This window comes from Primulina eburnea, chromosome 1 (genome assembly GCF_022965805.1).
Source record: "Primulina eburnea isolate SZY01 chromosome 1, ASM2296580v1, whole genome shotgun sequence".
In the NCBI taxonomy this organism is placed as follows: Eukaryota; Viridiplantae; Streptophyta; class Magnoliopsida; order Lamiales; family Gesneriaceae; genus Primulina; species Primulina eburnea.
This window is the reverse complement of record NC_133101.1, coordinates 63787461-63802493: the sequence shown is the minus strand read 5'-3', so window position 1 is coordinate 63802493 and position 15033 is coordinate 63787461. Positions and strand designations below refer to the sequence as shown.

At 35.6% G+C, this 15033-nt stretch overlaps 2 protein-coding genes across 4 annotated transcripts; one reads left to right on the top strand and one right to left on the bottom strand.

Annotated features, from left to right (window-relative positions):
- The first annotated feature begins 1017 nt into the window (after nucleotides 1-1017).
- LOC140840673 (cellulose synthase A catalytic subunit 2 [UDP-forming]-like) lies at nucleotides 1018-7993 on the top strand. 2 transcript variants are annotated; one of them, XM_073207846.1, is made up of 14 exons: nucleotides 1018-1550; nucleotides 2020-2215; nucleotides 2296-2519; nucleotides 2676-2778; nucleotides 2874-3054; nucleotides 3740-4006; nucleotides 4098-4443; nucleotides 4660-4797; nucleotides 4898-5023; nucleotides 5121-5333; nucleotides 5416-5689; nucleotides 5907-6106; nucleotides 6184-6534; nucleotides 6956-7993. In XM_073207846.1, exons 1-14 carry the CDS (start codon nucleotides 1470-1472, stop codon nucleotides 7535-7537), a joined length of 3282 nt encoding a protein of 1093 aa, XP_073063947.1. In that variant the 5' UTR covers nucleotides 1018-1469; the 3' UTR covers nucleotides 7538-7993. The 2 variants fall into 2 exon arrangements, with proteins under 2 accessions (XP_073063947.1, XP_073063953.1); XM_073207852.1 differs by having other exon boundaries at nucleotides 1020-1550; nucleotides 5910-6106.
- A 641-nt stretch (nucleotides 7994-8634) lies between these two features.
- Nucleotides 8635-14146, bottom strand: LOC140840685 (protein S-acyltransferase 8-like). Of its 2 annotated transcripts, XM_073207860.1 has the most exons (5): nucleotides 13779-14146; nucleotides 12416-12601; nucleotides 10559-10864; nucleotides 10189-10422; nucleotides 8635-9442 (listed from the first exon to the last, which is right to left on the bottom strand). In XM_073207860.1, exons 1-5 carry the CDS (start codon nucleotides 13815-13817, stop codon nucleotides 8966-8968), a joined length of 1242 nt encoding a protein of 413 aa, XP_073063961.1. In that variant the 5' UTR covers nucleotides 13818-14146; the 3' UTR covers nucleotides 8635-8965. The 2 variants fall into 2 exon arrangements, with proteins under 2 accessions (XP_073063961.1, XP_073063966.1); XM_073207865.1 differs by lacking the exon at nucleotides 12416-12601.
- Nucleotides 14147-15033: the final 887 nt, after the last annotated feature.

The window sequence follows — 15033 nt, the reverse complement described above, 5'->3', positions numbered from 1 at the left end:
GCAGTTGAGATAAATATGTAAAATAAATGCAAACGAGAATCGTTTACTTGATTTATTATTTTATAAATTTATTCATCTTAGGTCAATAATTTTTTTATTCATAATGATTTTGAAAAATATTAATAAATTACTGATCTTTTCCGCTTACTGATCTTTTCCGCTTACATGTGAATAGAGATGATACTGGTTGATTATTAGTGATTGTTTTTTTTTGTTTTTATTATCGGTAACTATGGTATTTAATTCAGTATCAAATGACTGATATTAAAATTTAAGTGGGTTTTTTGTGAGACGGTCTCACGAATTTTTATCTATGAGACGAGTCAACCCTACTGATATTCACAATAAAAAATAATACTCTTAGCATAAAAATAATATTTTTCCATGAATGACCCAAATAAGATATTCGTCTCACAAAATACGACATATAAGATAGTTTCACACAAGTTTTTGTCTTAACAATCAATCCCATGTTATTTGTTGGTTCATATTTTTTTATATTGATTAGTCAATTTAGTGATGTATTTTTTCATTTCTTCTTGTTATATATACACGTGTTCACATAATTTAATTCGAATAAAGTAATATTTTTAAAAAAATTAAGAGGAAAAAAAACATATGAGTTTTGAGATAAAATCGAAAAAAGTTGAAGAAAAATAAGAGAAAAATGAAAGAAATATGATTATTAATTATTGACAAGTTCACATTATCAAAATTAATTAAAAATCTCATTTATAATATATATTTTGAATAAACCCCATTTATAAATTTTTGTAAATTGTAATAAAAGTTGAATAATTTTTGAAACTCCATTTATAAACACCCCTCTTTCCCCTTGTAAATTGTAATAAAAGTTTTTACATTGTACCTATGTTTCATAAAACCCAGTTCCTTGAATATTACCGTGTTGAATCTTCAACGCCTTTTTTTTCCCTGAAATTACATGTTGAAACAAACAAATTTACGTACAATTTTTGTCTTCGTCAATCGGGTCTTCAAACCCCGTGGTAACTGATTTTGTGATCTACGCACCACAGCTTCCCCAGCTCACCACTGCACAAAAGTTAGAGAGAGTAGGAAAGAGAGAGGGTATTTAGAGGGACCCTTTTCATAAACAGGGGGTTACCCTCAAGAAAAGAATCGAAAGGAAGACTACACAACTACTCCCAAAAACTAAAGAAGTCATTGTGATTAAAAAAACCAGTTTTCATCTCCAAATGTGATATTATTTTGTTTTCTTTAATGTCTGTTAGCGTATCATTTTCAGTTGATTGTTTAATGTGAAGGGGCTGTGTGTTTAAGAGGAGAGGAAAAATCAGAGGCCCTTTGCATTTATTTCTTTCTTTCTTCGAAGAGGTGCAAATGGGGTTGTTTGATTTTCATTTTTACTTGTAATCTTTCGTGTTTGTGTTTGAGTGGAGAGGGAGAGAGAGGAGGCTCAGGTTTTTTAGGCGTTCTTTCCTTTCGGGATGGATACTAAAGGCAGGCTTGTTGCTGGTTCACACAACAGGAATGAATTTGTGGTCATCAATGCCGATGATGTTGGAAGAGTGAGTGTTTGAAAAGATTTCTTTATCATGTTGTTTCGTGGGTTCATCTCTCAAATGGATTGTACTCGGTGCCACTGTTTTTATGATAAATGTGGTTAATTTTTAAGGTTCTATGCGATTTGGTATTTTTAAATTTTTTTTTTTTATAGCGTCCGTTGCATTCTGTTCTGGATGCTCAGATTTACCATCTTCTTAATACAATCCTGTTTGTACAATTTGCCCTTCTGCGTCAAACCACGATTTCTGCGTCATGTGAATGACTTTTCCTGAATTAGCTTCTTTTGCCTCCTTTTTAACTTTTCTAGATTTCAGAGCCGGTCAAAATTCTAGCTCAGTTGCATTCTTTAATAATTTTACATTTTCCTGCATTTGCACTATTCTTTTCTTCAAAATCAGTCTCACTGATTGTAGAAATCTCGTGTTCTCTTGATTTGATAGCTCGTTCACACTTCAAAGATTCAATTTTCAGGTGACTTCTGTAAAAGAGTTGAGCGGTCAAAATTGCCAGATTTGTGGGGATGAGATTGAATTCACCGTAGATGGGGAGCCCTTCGTTGCCTGCAATGAATGTGCATTCCCTGTTTGTAGATCTTGCTATGAATACGAAAGAAGGGAGGGCAATCAAGCTTGTCCTCAGTGCAAAATCAGATACAAACGCATTAAAGGTAACTAGTGCCTGGAATTTTCTCAACTTTTTGTCTGCTTTTGGTAATGCTTTAAATTACCGGCCTACCTAACTTTTCAGGGAGTCCTAGAGTTGATGGAGACGAAGACGAAGATGAATTTGATGATTTGGAGAACGAGTTTGACTATATCAGCGATGAAAGGAGAGCCCCTTTGCACTTTTCTGAAGCTGGCCACTTTGCTCGCCATAATATTGGCCGGAGTGCTTCTGGGATCACCATTCCGTCGGAAGTGGACCATTCAAATCTTAACTCAGATATCCCTCTTCTCACGTATGGTCAAGAGGTTGGTTGGGTGTCCATTTTTCCTTCATCTGTTTGTTTCTCGAGTATAAATTTGGGTTTGATTCGAAAATTTCTCAAACCCGGAATCTTGATGTTTCTTGTAAATGTACAAGTGTTTTGATTTGAAAGTTCACTGAATTCTCGTGTCTTTTTGAAGGATGATACGATTTCTGCCGACAAGCATGCTCTTATTATCCCACCATTTATGAGCCGTGGAAAGCGAATACATCCGGATCCGTTCACTGATTCCTCCATGACTTGTAAGTTACCCTAGAATTTGGTTTAAAATATTTAATATTTTTCTTTAACAATCTTTTTTCTGGGTTACAATGTTATTTGCCTACTGACATTTCAGTGCCACCACGGCCGATGGATCCGAAGAAAGACTTAGCCGTATACGGATATGGTACCATTGCCTGGAAAGATAGAATGGAGGAATGGAAGAGAAAGCAAAATGGAAAGCTTCAAGTGGTTAAGCATCAAGGAGATGAAGGTGGTGTTGATGGAGATGAGCTGGATGATCCTGATTTACCCAAGTAGGTCCACTCGCTTCGGTTTTCATTTATGTTCGGTATAGAAGCGTCGGTGGTTTGGCTTGTATTGTGATTTTTCAATTGATTCAAGTTTTTAATAAAACATTAACGAGTGGTTGGCTTGTTGCTGTAGTAACTACTCTTTTTTTCGTGGTTGGAATTTAATAACAAGGTTTAATTCAAGAAACTATCGTTGGTGTGCACAGTTTCAAATTTTTTCCCCTCTTTCCTGCCTTGGCAACCTATGAATAACAAGGCCAATATTTTGAACTCAAAGTTCTATTACATCCTCCATTGACAGAAAATGGATAAAGTCTTAGGTTGCATTTGGATCGATGAATTTGAAATTCACGAATTTCGATTACAGTGTTATTGGAAAAATGAAATAATGGATGAAATCTTAAATTTACATCTTACTTATTTACATATTAGTTACACAAAATACAATGAATTTCAAATGCTTCCTTTTTTGAGTGAACTTGAAATTGGAATCTATGAATTTGAAATCCATCGTTCCAGCAATATTAATGGATGAAAGTTTTGAAGTTATAATAATGTTGGAAACAAACTCTTTAGAAGGTTGGAACTCGGGATAACGGTTGAAGTGCTTACCTGGAAGAGGATTTTGAATGTGTTTGTCATCCTTGATATCTCTCTTTTTAAAACATCATTATGATATGATTTTCAGGATGGATGAAGGCAGGCAGCCACTTTCCAGGAAGTTACCGATTTCTTCAAGCAAGATTAGCCCTTACCGAATAATCATTGTAATACGGTTGGCGATTCTTGGGTTGTTCTTCCATTATAGAATTCTTCACCCTGTGAATGATGCCTATGGATTATGGTTAACATCCATTATTTGTGAGATATGGTTCGCTGTATCGTGGATATTTGACCAGCTTCCAAAATGGTACCCCATTGAGCGAGAAACCTACCTGGATAGGCTCTCGTTGAGGTATATATCTATCTTTTTCCTCCATCCACTATCTGGTCCATTTCAGTTTGTTTTTATTTATAAATTCACGTGGATTGAAAACTTTGATTAGGTACGAGAAAGAAGGAAAGCCCTCAGAGCTAGCTCCTGTGGACATATACGTGAGTACGGTCGATCCAATGAAAGAGCCGCCACTTATTACGGCAAACACAGTTCTTTCTATACTTGCTGTGGATTATCCAATTGACAAGGTTGCATGCTATGTCTCGGACGATGGTGCTGCAATGCTTACTTTTGAAGCTCTTTCTGAAACATCTGAGTTTGCCCGAAAATGGGTTCCATTCTGCAAGAAATATAGCATAGAGCCTCGGGCTCCTGAATGGTATTTTGTTCAAAAGGTCGACTATTTGAAAGACAAGGTCGAGCCAACATTTGTGAGAGAACGCCGTGCAATGAAGGTGTCCTACTTTTTCACTGTAGCTGTTTGAGAATTTTCTGTTTTTTCTTTTAATATGCATATTTTCTTTGTGAAATGTAGAAGAAGATGCTTGTATTCCATTCAGTAAAAATACCCAGTTTTGGTTTTATTACTCGAGTACCAAGAAATTGAGTAAGTTCTGTTTTGGTGCAACTTTAATGGCTGCAACTTGTCTGCTGTGACTGCTTTGATACAGAGAGAATATGAAGAGTTCAAAGTTCGAATAAATGGATTGGTTGCCACAGCGCAGAAGGTTCCTGAGGATGGTTGGACCATGCAGGACGGAACTCCATGGCCGGGAAATAATGTTCGAGACCATCCAGGAATGATACAGGTATGATTAAAAATTCATGCTCGATGTTGTCCTACATATTTGATGAAGAGACACCAACATACTATTTACTGATAAATGCTGTTTTTTTTTTTCATTTTAGGTATTCCTTGGTCAAAATGGTGTGCGAGATATTGAAGGGAATGAGTTGCCTCGTCTTATATATGTTTCTCGTGAAAAGAGGCCGGGTTTTGAGCATCACAAAAAAGCCGGTGCTATGAATTCTTTGGTAATTCAATCTTGTTATTTCTCTCTTGAGATTAGTTTTTAACATATTGAGCTCTCTTATTCATTCTCTTTGTTTTTCCCTTTTATTGTGATTCCAGATAAGGGTGTCGGCTGTCATCTCCAATGCACCTTACCTACTCAATGTTGACTGTGATCACTATATAAATAACAGCAAAGCTCTTAGGGAAGCTATGTGTTTCATGATGGATCCTCAGTCTGGAAAGAAAATATGTTACGTGCAATTTCCTCAAAGATTTGATGGAATTGATAAGCATGATCGATATTCAAATCGTAATGTTGTCTTCTTCGATGTATGTTGACTCCTTTTGTGAATATTGGATCAATCCTTTCATAAGTTTTATCTTCAGGAAGCTAATGTTCTCATGATTTCAGATAAATATGAAAGGACTTGATGGGATACAAGGTCCAATATATGTTGGAACTGGATGTGTCTTCAGGAGGCAAGCACTTTATGGATACGATGCCCCCAAGAAGGCTAAGCCCCCTGGTAAGACATGCAATTGTTGGCCAAAATGGTTTTGCTGTTGTTTTGGATCAAGAAAGATGAACAAGAAAAAGACGTCAAAAGATAAGAAGAAAAATACCAAGGTTAGGGAAGCTTCGACACAGATTCATGCTCTAGAAAATATCGAGGAAGGAATCGAAGGTGAGTGGATATATCAGGTTGCGATAATTGCTCTCGTTGTTCTATGTGTCTGCATTGATCAAAACTTGGTGTTGGGGTTGCCGTATAATTTAATTAATTTGAGTTGCACTATTAACTTTAGTTACAGGACAGAGCTCGATCCTATAAAAATGTCAAAAGAGTCATCAATACCCTTTTTCAAGAATCTGATGAATGATTTTATTTCCCCTTTCTTTAGCAGGAGTTGACAGCGAAAAATCAGCCCTCATGCCCCAAATAAAGTTCGAAAAAAAATTTGGACAGTCGCCGGTGTTCATTGCTTCAACACTTCTAGAAGATGGTGGCGTTCCTGCCGGAGCAAGTTCTGCATCGCTCTTAAAGGAAGCTATTCATGTCATTAGTTGTGGTTATGAAGATAAAACTGAATGGGGAAGAGATGTATGTTTTCTCTGCAAATACAATTTTCTTCACGACATTTTCTTGATTTATATGTTCTCACACCTCTATTCTTCCAGATTGGATGGATTTATGGTTCTGTTACTGAAGATATCTTAACCGGTTTTAAGATGCATTGTCATGGCTGGAGATCTGTTTATTGCATACCCAAAAGGCCAGCGTTTAAAGGGTCGGCCCCGATCAATCTTTCTGATCGTTTGCACCAAGTTCTTCGATGGGCCTTGGGATCAGTTGAAATTTTCTTGAGCAGGCATTGCCCGATTTGGTATGGGTATGGGTGTGGTCTGAAGCCACTAGAGAGATTTTCGTACATAAACTCGATCATCTATCCATTGACTTCTATTCCCTTGATTGCTTATTGTACCTTGCCAGCAGTCTGTCTCCTTACAGGAAAATTCATTGTCCCTGAGGTAAGCTTTGTTCCAGAATTGAGCTAGTCCCTAAACTTTGCATGCTATTTTAAATTTTTTTCCTGCTCATTATGGATGCAATGCGGGATTAATACTAAAAATGAAGGCAAGCATGCAACACAAACATAATTTACGTGGTTCGGTCTTAACTACCTTGTATCCACAGCACAATGCCTAGAGGGCTAGAATTCTATTAGATCTTTTTTAGTAGTTTGCGATAATCATCTCCTTATATGAGTGAAAGTATTGGATATATGTGGTAAAAAGTGGATAAATCATATTAAAGATGAATCATAATCTTAATATTATCAATTAAATTTGGTAATATGTTCTTTGATTTCTAAAAATAGTACACCCAAGCAGTAACTTCCTTATTACCTTTAATGGCACTGTTGCTGATATGTTTCTTGTTAATCTACAGATAAGCAATTATGCCAGTATACTTTTCATGGCTCTCTTTATATCAATCGCTGCAACGAGTATCTTAGAAATTCAGTGGGGACGTGTTGGGATAGATGACATGTGGAGAAACGAGCAATTTTGGGTAATTGGAGGCGTCTCAGCTCACTTCTTTGCTCTGATCCAAGGTCTCCTTAAGGTCTTGGCTGGTGTGAACACAAATTTCACTGTTACTTCCAAAGCTGCAGATGATGGAGAATTTTCTGATCTTTATCTTTTCAAATGGACCTCATTGTTGATCCCTCCGTTGACGCTAATGATCATCAACATCATTGGAGTTATAGTTGGCATATCGGATGCCATAAGCAATGGGTATGAATCATGGGGTCCTTTATTTGGCCGTTTGTTTTTCGCAATTTGGGTCATTCTCCATTTATACCCTTTCCTCAAAGGTTTCATGGGAAGACAAAACAGGATTCCCACCATTATTGTGGTGTGGTCTATTCTTCTTGCTTCTATATTCTCATTGTTGTGGGTACGAATCAACCCGTTTTTGTCAAGAGACGGTATAATACTTGAAGTCTGCGGGTTGAATTGTGATTAAAGATGTCAAACATACCAGCCTTTATGAGTTTATATGCAGAAAGTTTTCATGGTAACCGCAGAAATCCGAAGAATTTCGAGGGAAAGATCCCAATCTTTGATGGACATGGAGTGGCAAGATTTTATTGGAAGAAGGTATGGGGCAATCTGTGTGTAGATAAAAAAGATTGGGATGCACACATTTATATTTGTTTTCATCAATTCTTTGGATAAATTATGTTCTGTGATTCTAAAAGAAAATAAAGTTAAGTTTTTTTTTTTCATAAATTATATTTGCCTTCTTGCGAACGGTACTCATACAATAGCTTTTTTCTTCTTGTTTTAGACTCGAGGGCTTGTTTTGTATCTCTCTGTAAACTTGGATCTTTGATTCTGGCCTTTATTTTGTGCAGTAATACCAATTGTAGATGTACCCACTGTTTTTTGTAATAAAAAAAGGCTTGTACAATTTTCTCTTTGAATTTGAATCCTAGAGATTAGTATATTACTTAATATTAACCTTGTACTCAGAAAATTAGACAGAAGTTTAATGTTGTGCTTGGACAGATGGACTTGAGATGAATTTCAAATTTGTTGGCTTGTTTAGATGAACAAAATTGAAGTGAATTTCAAATCAATATTTATGCAATTTGAATAGAAGATCCCCAATTTAACCATCAATTTTTCAATATTTTATTTGTTAAAGGAGATTCCATAAATGTCTCTAGAGGATTTGGACAATATTTGCTAGAGAAAACTGTAAAATGTCCCTCCTAGTCCTAGGTCCAACGCTGCCGGGCGCCGGCATATCGTGCGAAAATATCACCACACCAATCATAGTTGGAACATTCAAGTAATTAATTATTATTTGTATTGTCTTTAAAAGTTTAGAGACTGTAACACAAAAAATCGTATTATAATAATCTTCAAATCAAAATAGAAATGAAAAGTTAAGTGGATAGCCTTTTTTGCATCTGTATTAATTTCTCTCTTTTGCAAACCGTGATATTTTTTATGCTCTCGAGAACACACACTGATTATTGGTTATGAGTCCTCGCAAAAATCATACATAATGGAGGGTTTTAAATAAGAAAATATAGCATACAACAAGAAACAAAATAAATTAAAAAATCATCAATAATTGACCTCCGAGGTTAATTACACAAAGAATACCAATTCAAGAGAACACGATCACACAATAAATCAATAATAAGCATGTTACGAGATACAGGAAAAGATAGAAAAAAGCTATTTCCCCTCAAGCTACATAAATAATAAAAATATTTGATTGAGATCAGAGGACCAAAAGTATCCTCAATATGCTTGCCTAAGATTGAATAGCTAACACAAGGCACATTTAATCCAAAGTCCAAAAGCGACACCAGAATCAAGCATCTAGGAATGTTACCTGTTCCGAAATGTGAATCTCATTAACTGTCTTTATATATGCTCATTGATATGCTTCTTTTGGAGTAGCATATGTCCCTTCCGATCCAATCTCCCAGCTTCCACTTCGTCTTCCCCAACTTGAGTGTCTCACATCTGATTGCATGATGGGGACTTGCCTATCAGATCCAAAAACAGAATCGCGTTCAGAGGAATTATGATGGGGAACATCACTTCCTCTGCTACGAATATCTGCTTCAATATCTTCAATGTTGTGACGCTGCGAGATCTTCAAAAGATCTCCACCGATATCTAGATCATCTTCCACTTTCATGCGTCGGTCCTCACCAGCATCAACAGGTTCAGCATCCCGGGTGGTAGGCAGAGGAGGCCTTTGTGGTTCCTCTTGTACAAATGCTAGGAAGTTGTTTTTTGAAGGTTTTACCTTCGTACAAAATACTTCCAAAAAGTTATTCAAACAACCGCGATCATAAACATTGATTCTGTTATCAGCTCTATAGCGGAAATTTTCGTAGGTTGTCTGCAGAAACATATCAACAAAGAGAATTTGAATTAAGTGCAATCGGGTGAAAGAACTATATCATGGAAATATCACAGATGATACAATAATGATTCACAACAGTCAAGACCACCAGAGAGTTACAGTAATTTAATAGGGAAAAAGTCAGATAAGGAAGAAAGTTTCATTTTACATCAATTTAATTCCATTGCTCTATCTCAATGCAGTGTTATCCTTAACAAACTTTTGACTGAACTTTGGAATGTGACTACTATATCAAGGGCGTTAATAGCCTCCTTCGGCTTTACTCTCCCCAAGCAATCCAAATCACCACCCTCATGCTTCCCTTCTTTTTCCCTAAAAACAGATTACCACATATACATTTTATCTTCCTTTAAAATAAACGCAAACATATTCCCTTCTTCCCAACCCACTCAATCATTTATTTTTTCAAGTATAGTGAAGGATTCCAGAACAAGGGAACAACCATGCACCGATGTTCTAGTAGTATGTGCCTAAAAGGCCAGAAAATGAAAAGATATCCACTTATCTTATTACCATGGTTTCCATGATTGGCTGTCTACTGTCCAGGTATCAAATTCTGATAAGCAAATAGCACAAATTTTTCAGAGCACAAACTACATTAGCTCTTTCTACAGTTGCTTGAATAATCAAAACCAAAATCTAACCACCAACCAAACAACAGGCAACAAGAAAAAAAAAAGAGTTAAATAAAAAGGACAAATAGATAAAACTATATATCCAACCTGATTCGTGCCTATTAGATAAAGGTGAAACCCGGTAAGTCCACCAACAAACCACAAGGAAATAAAACAATATGACATCAGAACTACAGACGCTGGAGATTCTTTCATTGCTTTCCAAACAGTCCCATGATAATCATCCATCAGAACCTTGATGTACAAAGCAGACATCGCAAACACGTAGATACAAAGAAGGGCAGCAGAAGAGACAAAACAAAAGAAAAACCGGTAGTTCCGCTGCACATTGAAGAATTGAAGAACCAGTTAGGGCAATAAAGTAAAAATACAGTAAAAAAAATAAAGACGTAACACATCTATAAAGGAAAAGCAGGGAGAATCCAAATGTTAACAGTCTCAAGATGAATTCTCATACCAATCCTATGCACTGGCCCACCCAAGGGCAGTGGTGATCAAAACGCTCCACACAATTGTTGCAAATGGAGCAATGTGAGCAACGAGGAGGACGATAGAGCATGCAAGTATCACAATATTTAACTCTGACAGGAAGTCCATTAACCATCACTTCTTTAGTTCGAGGAAACTGGAGGCTTGGTGTCTGCCGCCCACCAATCTCCACTGATGCTGAATTGTCATAACAAAATTCTTCTTCAGGTGGATGTGAGTTACGCGGCACGATACCTGGATCCCGAGCTGAAGTGAGGAGAAGAAGCACCAACACCTGTCAAAATTAGTTAAAATCTCATTATAAACCAATAAAAACTTGGATTAACATAAACCTTGCATCAAGAAAAATGCCATCATATCTTGATGCCATTATACAGAGAAGGGTGAAAAGATCAGTGAATAAAGGTAAGAGGAGCGCATAATGGAATAAAGAGGATGGATAACACGAATATAAAAAATCTAAGGGTACTGAAATCAATGCATAAAATATAGCTGGAGCCAATTTGCAATTCACACGCAATTACAACATAACAACAAGCATTTTGTCCAGTAAATCGCTCAATAATCACGGTTGAGCAAGCTTAGTTGGCATTTAATTTAAGCTAGTAATAGATGCACATGATTTGCGTATGTGAAATAGTGGATATATATTATAATCTTGTAAAAATTAAAAAGACAGATGAATTTTATTAAAAAATTGGACTATAAAGTAATAAAAGAATTGTTAAATAACAAATAAAATATTGGGACAAAAAAAATTACAATGCAAATTAAAGCAGGAAATTGCAAAGGAGTTTTTTTGTGTATATATATTCAGACGATCAAATGAAGAGAAGAGAGTGTAGATTGATTTTATAACAAGCTTCACCACGAGATCAAAAAGGGTCCCTTTCTTTTGTATGTGTGTGTGTGTGTTATGACAGCAAATTAAATGTAATTTCAAATAAGGAGAATTTTTCATGCCAATGAGTAATGGAGTAAGTACTTGGGAAAAATGGTATGACGTACATGAGAAGATGCAGCCGCAATATCTTTGGTGAGAAAGTAAATTAGCATGTCTCTATTGGGATATTGGGAATTCAAATAATTTCACACATTGACATACCATAGGGGCCCAAAAAGTTACTGTGATGGTCATTGCTTACTATATCGCACCGCTAGCCTGGTGGGACATGACGAGATGGTGAAAGGATATGGATGTGTAACATAAGCAATGTTCTAAATTGCGGCCTAGGTAGCGGCCGACCGCACCGAAAAAGTGCTAGTCGACCAGCCTAGGCAATCTTAGGTTGATAGTCTGGGTAAGAACGATTTGTATCTGTTAGAAGGAATTTCCAAGATTTCGACATGCTTCAAGAGAATAGCAAAGATTCTAGGAATGATGAGACTGGAGGAGATCCGAATGATTGGAGCCCTAGTAACTAATTTTTTTAAAATTTCCCTTTTTTTTTCTCACACCTAGCAACGCCTATGCTTTGAACCTTGAACATGAGATATGAAAAATAGATGATGTGTGTGGGTTGATTGTTGATTGAATGATACATGCTGATGTTATGTCCACTACAAACAGTACTTATAGCATACATGACCCTCACCACCAGCCTTCTTTGGCATCAACCATGCATGCACTATAGGAAGTTTAGGAAATATGGCCAGAAGAAAAATACGAGGATCGCCCAGTCAAATGTCCACACATCCTTGCCGCTTAGAACAACTTTGATTGCAATCATACAAAAGGCAGGGAAAAGCGCACACCAGCCAAAAATTCAAAGCATGCCATGTTAGTTCAAAAAGCATCTAAGAGTAAAAGAGTTTTCGCACTAACATGAATTGTGAAGACAATAGTGACAATCATAATAGCATATCCTGCATTATACGAGGAAAACTCGTGGCGAAGATGCCTTGCAACAAAAACACAAAAGACAGCGACTGGGCCGATTATTAACAATAGGGTGACGAGCAATGACCTCGCATCAGGGCCAAATATCAATCTCCCACCAAGGAAAAAGATCTGAAAGAGGTGGATGGGGAAGATGTTATTCAATTTATAAAATCCAAAGCAGTAACAAATTATTTATGAGAAGTTATTACATTTATGGTATTTAGTTTCCACAATTTAACCCATTTGACTGTTTAATAAAGAAAAAATATCTAACCACAGTGGATACAAGTTCTCACTTCATACCCTTAGTTTTAATGTTCTGTAACTCCATAGATGCACAAGTGCAGGCATACACCAGACACACACATGGCCAATTTTTAGCTCTTATTCCCTGTGCAAAGGACACTTCACTTTATTTTATCATGTTGGTGGCAAACTTAAGTCTGTACCATACAACGAGTGTAAGGATGTGTAGTACTTCATGATTCGAAATGCATGTGAGCCCCACATGTAGGCTATAACTACATTATTGGCTGCAGTAAGGAAACCATATGCATACCAACTTACCCTAAACCATTCTAAGATCACAGTCTCCAATATCAATATAAAATGAAATATCCCTCGAAGAAATTGCTTCTAGCCCAAAGATGATAGTAGTTGAGAACATAGGATCATTCATTGTAGAATCCAATTTCAGATAGCCTTCAGTCCAAGACATGTTTATCCATTGCTCTGTTGAATCATTTCTTGTATATTTGATAATGAAGAAACTTATAATTCAAGCCCTCACGCTATTTTAAGAAGTTAAGAAGATAGGGTTTTTGTTAAATGTAACAGATGCATTAATCTCTGTTGCCTCACAAGTTCCACTTGATTCTTTTTCTGGATACAAATTTAGACGACAATGTGAAAGAGACAGCATCCATCATCATGATACATATTAATCATCTATGATACCTCAATAAAGCAAGAGTTAGCTGTAAAAGCCCGAGCATCAGAGATAAAGTTCACACCCTTTAATTTCAACTAAAGTTATCCGAATTATCATGATAAGCACTCTATAAAGTTCACTACTTCCTAACAGTACTGGACAAGATCAATTTCCCCTTGAACAAAAAAAAGGCACAAAAATGAACTTGAAATATTTATTTTTGATGATAATAACACTGATAAAAGGGAAAAACAGTGACAGTATAAGCCAGAGTAAAAGCATAACTCAAATCCCAGAAAAGAAGAACCCAGAAATTTTGAAGTATCAACAAACAGTAAAGTACACAAAAAACAAACGCAGAAACAAAAATCTCACATTATTCCCCTTCCAAACTTCGTAAATGCGCTTAGCCATTCAGTATAAACAGCAGCGATGAAGAGAGAATAAAAAGAGCTAAAGCTACGCCGCCCTGATCTGTCCTAAGCTGGAAAGGAGTCAAAGATTTGGAACTTGCAGTGATTGTCCATCTCCTTTTTCGAGACGTTCAACCACGACCAAAAGCAATTGCGCAAGTGAGCAATTTTCAGTTATAGAATTGAGCTGAATTTCGAAAAAACGTGACTTTCGGCAGATTTATGAAATAAAAGTGGGGGCTTGATAATCTTCTTGGCTTTCTGTGATCTGATGATGAGAGTGGGAGAGCGGGTTTGGAATTTTGGAAATCAGGGTTTATTTTTGAAGGGTGGGAATGTTTGGAGAAAAAGTGTTTTTTTTTTAAAAAAAAAAATTTGTTACATATTTGTGTAATTTTTTATAATTAATTTGATTTATATTTAAATAAAAAATCTTTTTAATTTTTTATTATTTATATTATTTATTTAAAAACTGGGAAAAGCGATCACAAACATTAATTTATCTTAAAATTAGGTCATCCATGAAAAAATATTATTTTTATAGTAAAAATATTACTTTTTATTGTGAATATCGGTAGGTTTGACCTGTCTCCCAAATAAAAGTTAATGAGACCGTCTCTTAAAAGACTTACTCAATGATAATAACAATTTCATCTTCTGCCTGCTTGTCTTCATATATTATCATAGAATACGTTAAGCCATAATCTGGATCCATTTTATGAATTTATATTTCTTATATCTTCATTTTTTAGGCTAATAATGTCATTTTGGTATATATCGGTATAAAAAAATGATAAATAATAATAAAAATTTAAAATAATAGTGTTTCGATTCTTAGTAAAAAGCCATTATACGCATGGTTAAATAGAATAACTAGTACTACTTGATTATTGAACTTAATTTAACAAAATATTTGTTATCAGTCTTATATTATTACTATTAATTAATAATAAAAAACATCATATATTACATTTAGAGTATTTCTCAATATATAATTTGATCAAATGTTATATTTTGAAACATTAACATATATGTCAACTTTCATAAAAATATGAGTGATTAATATCCGGAAAAACATTTTTGATATAATATAGACTGATCCTGATAAACAATGTCATTTCTTAACGTAAGATGCATATTGCCGAGACAGTCGAATTCCTCCATTGTTCTTCCAAACTTATTTTAAACTCATAATCTTCTTATCACAACGACCTATT

What these genes read in the sequence shown, in the direction of transcription:
- LOC140840673 (XM_073207846.1), top strand. Translation starts at nt 1,470, where the DNA reads ATGGATACTAAAGGCAGGCTTGTTGCTGGTTCACACAACAGGAATGAA. An exon ending in GATGATCCTGATTTACCCAA is followed by an intron (nt 3,055 to 3,739) that starts GTAGGTCCACTC and finishes TATGATTTTCAG; the next exon opens with GATGGATGAAGGCAGGCAGC. An exon ending in AAACTGAATGGGGAAGAGAT is followed by an intron (nt 6,107 to 6,183) that starts GTATGTTTTCTC and finishes CTATTCTTCCAG; the next exon opens with ATTGGATGGATTTATGGTTC.
- LOC140840685 (XM_073207860.1), bottom strand. Translation starts at nt 13,817, where the DNA reads ATGGCTAAGCGCATTTACGAAGTTTGGAAGGGGAATAAT. An exon ending in AAGTTTGGAAGGGGAATAAT is followed by an intron (nt 12,602 to 13,778) that starts GTGAGATTTTTG and finishes CACCTCTTTCAG; the next exon opens with ATCTTTTTCCTTGGTGGGAG. An exon ending in CTATTGTCTTCACAATTCAT is followed by an intron (nt 10,865 to 12,415) that starts GTTAGTGCGAAA and finishes TAATTTTGACAG; the next exon opens with GTGTTGGTGCTTCTTCTCCT.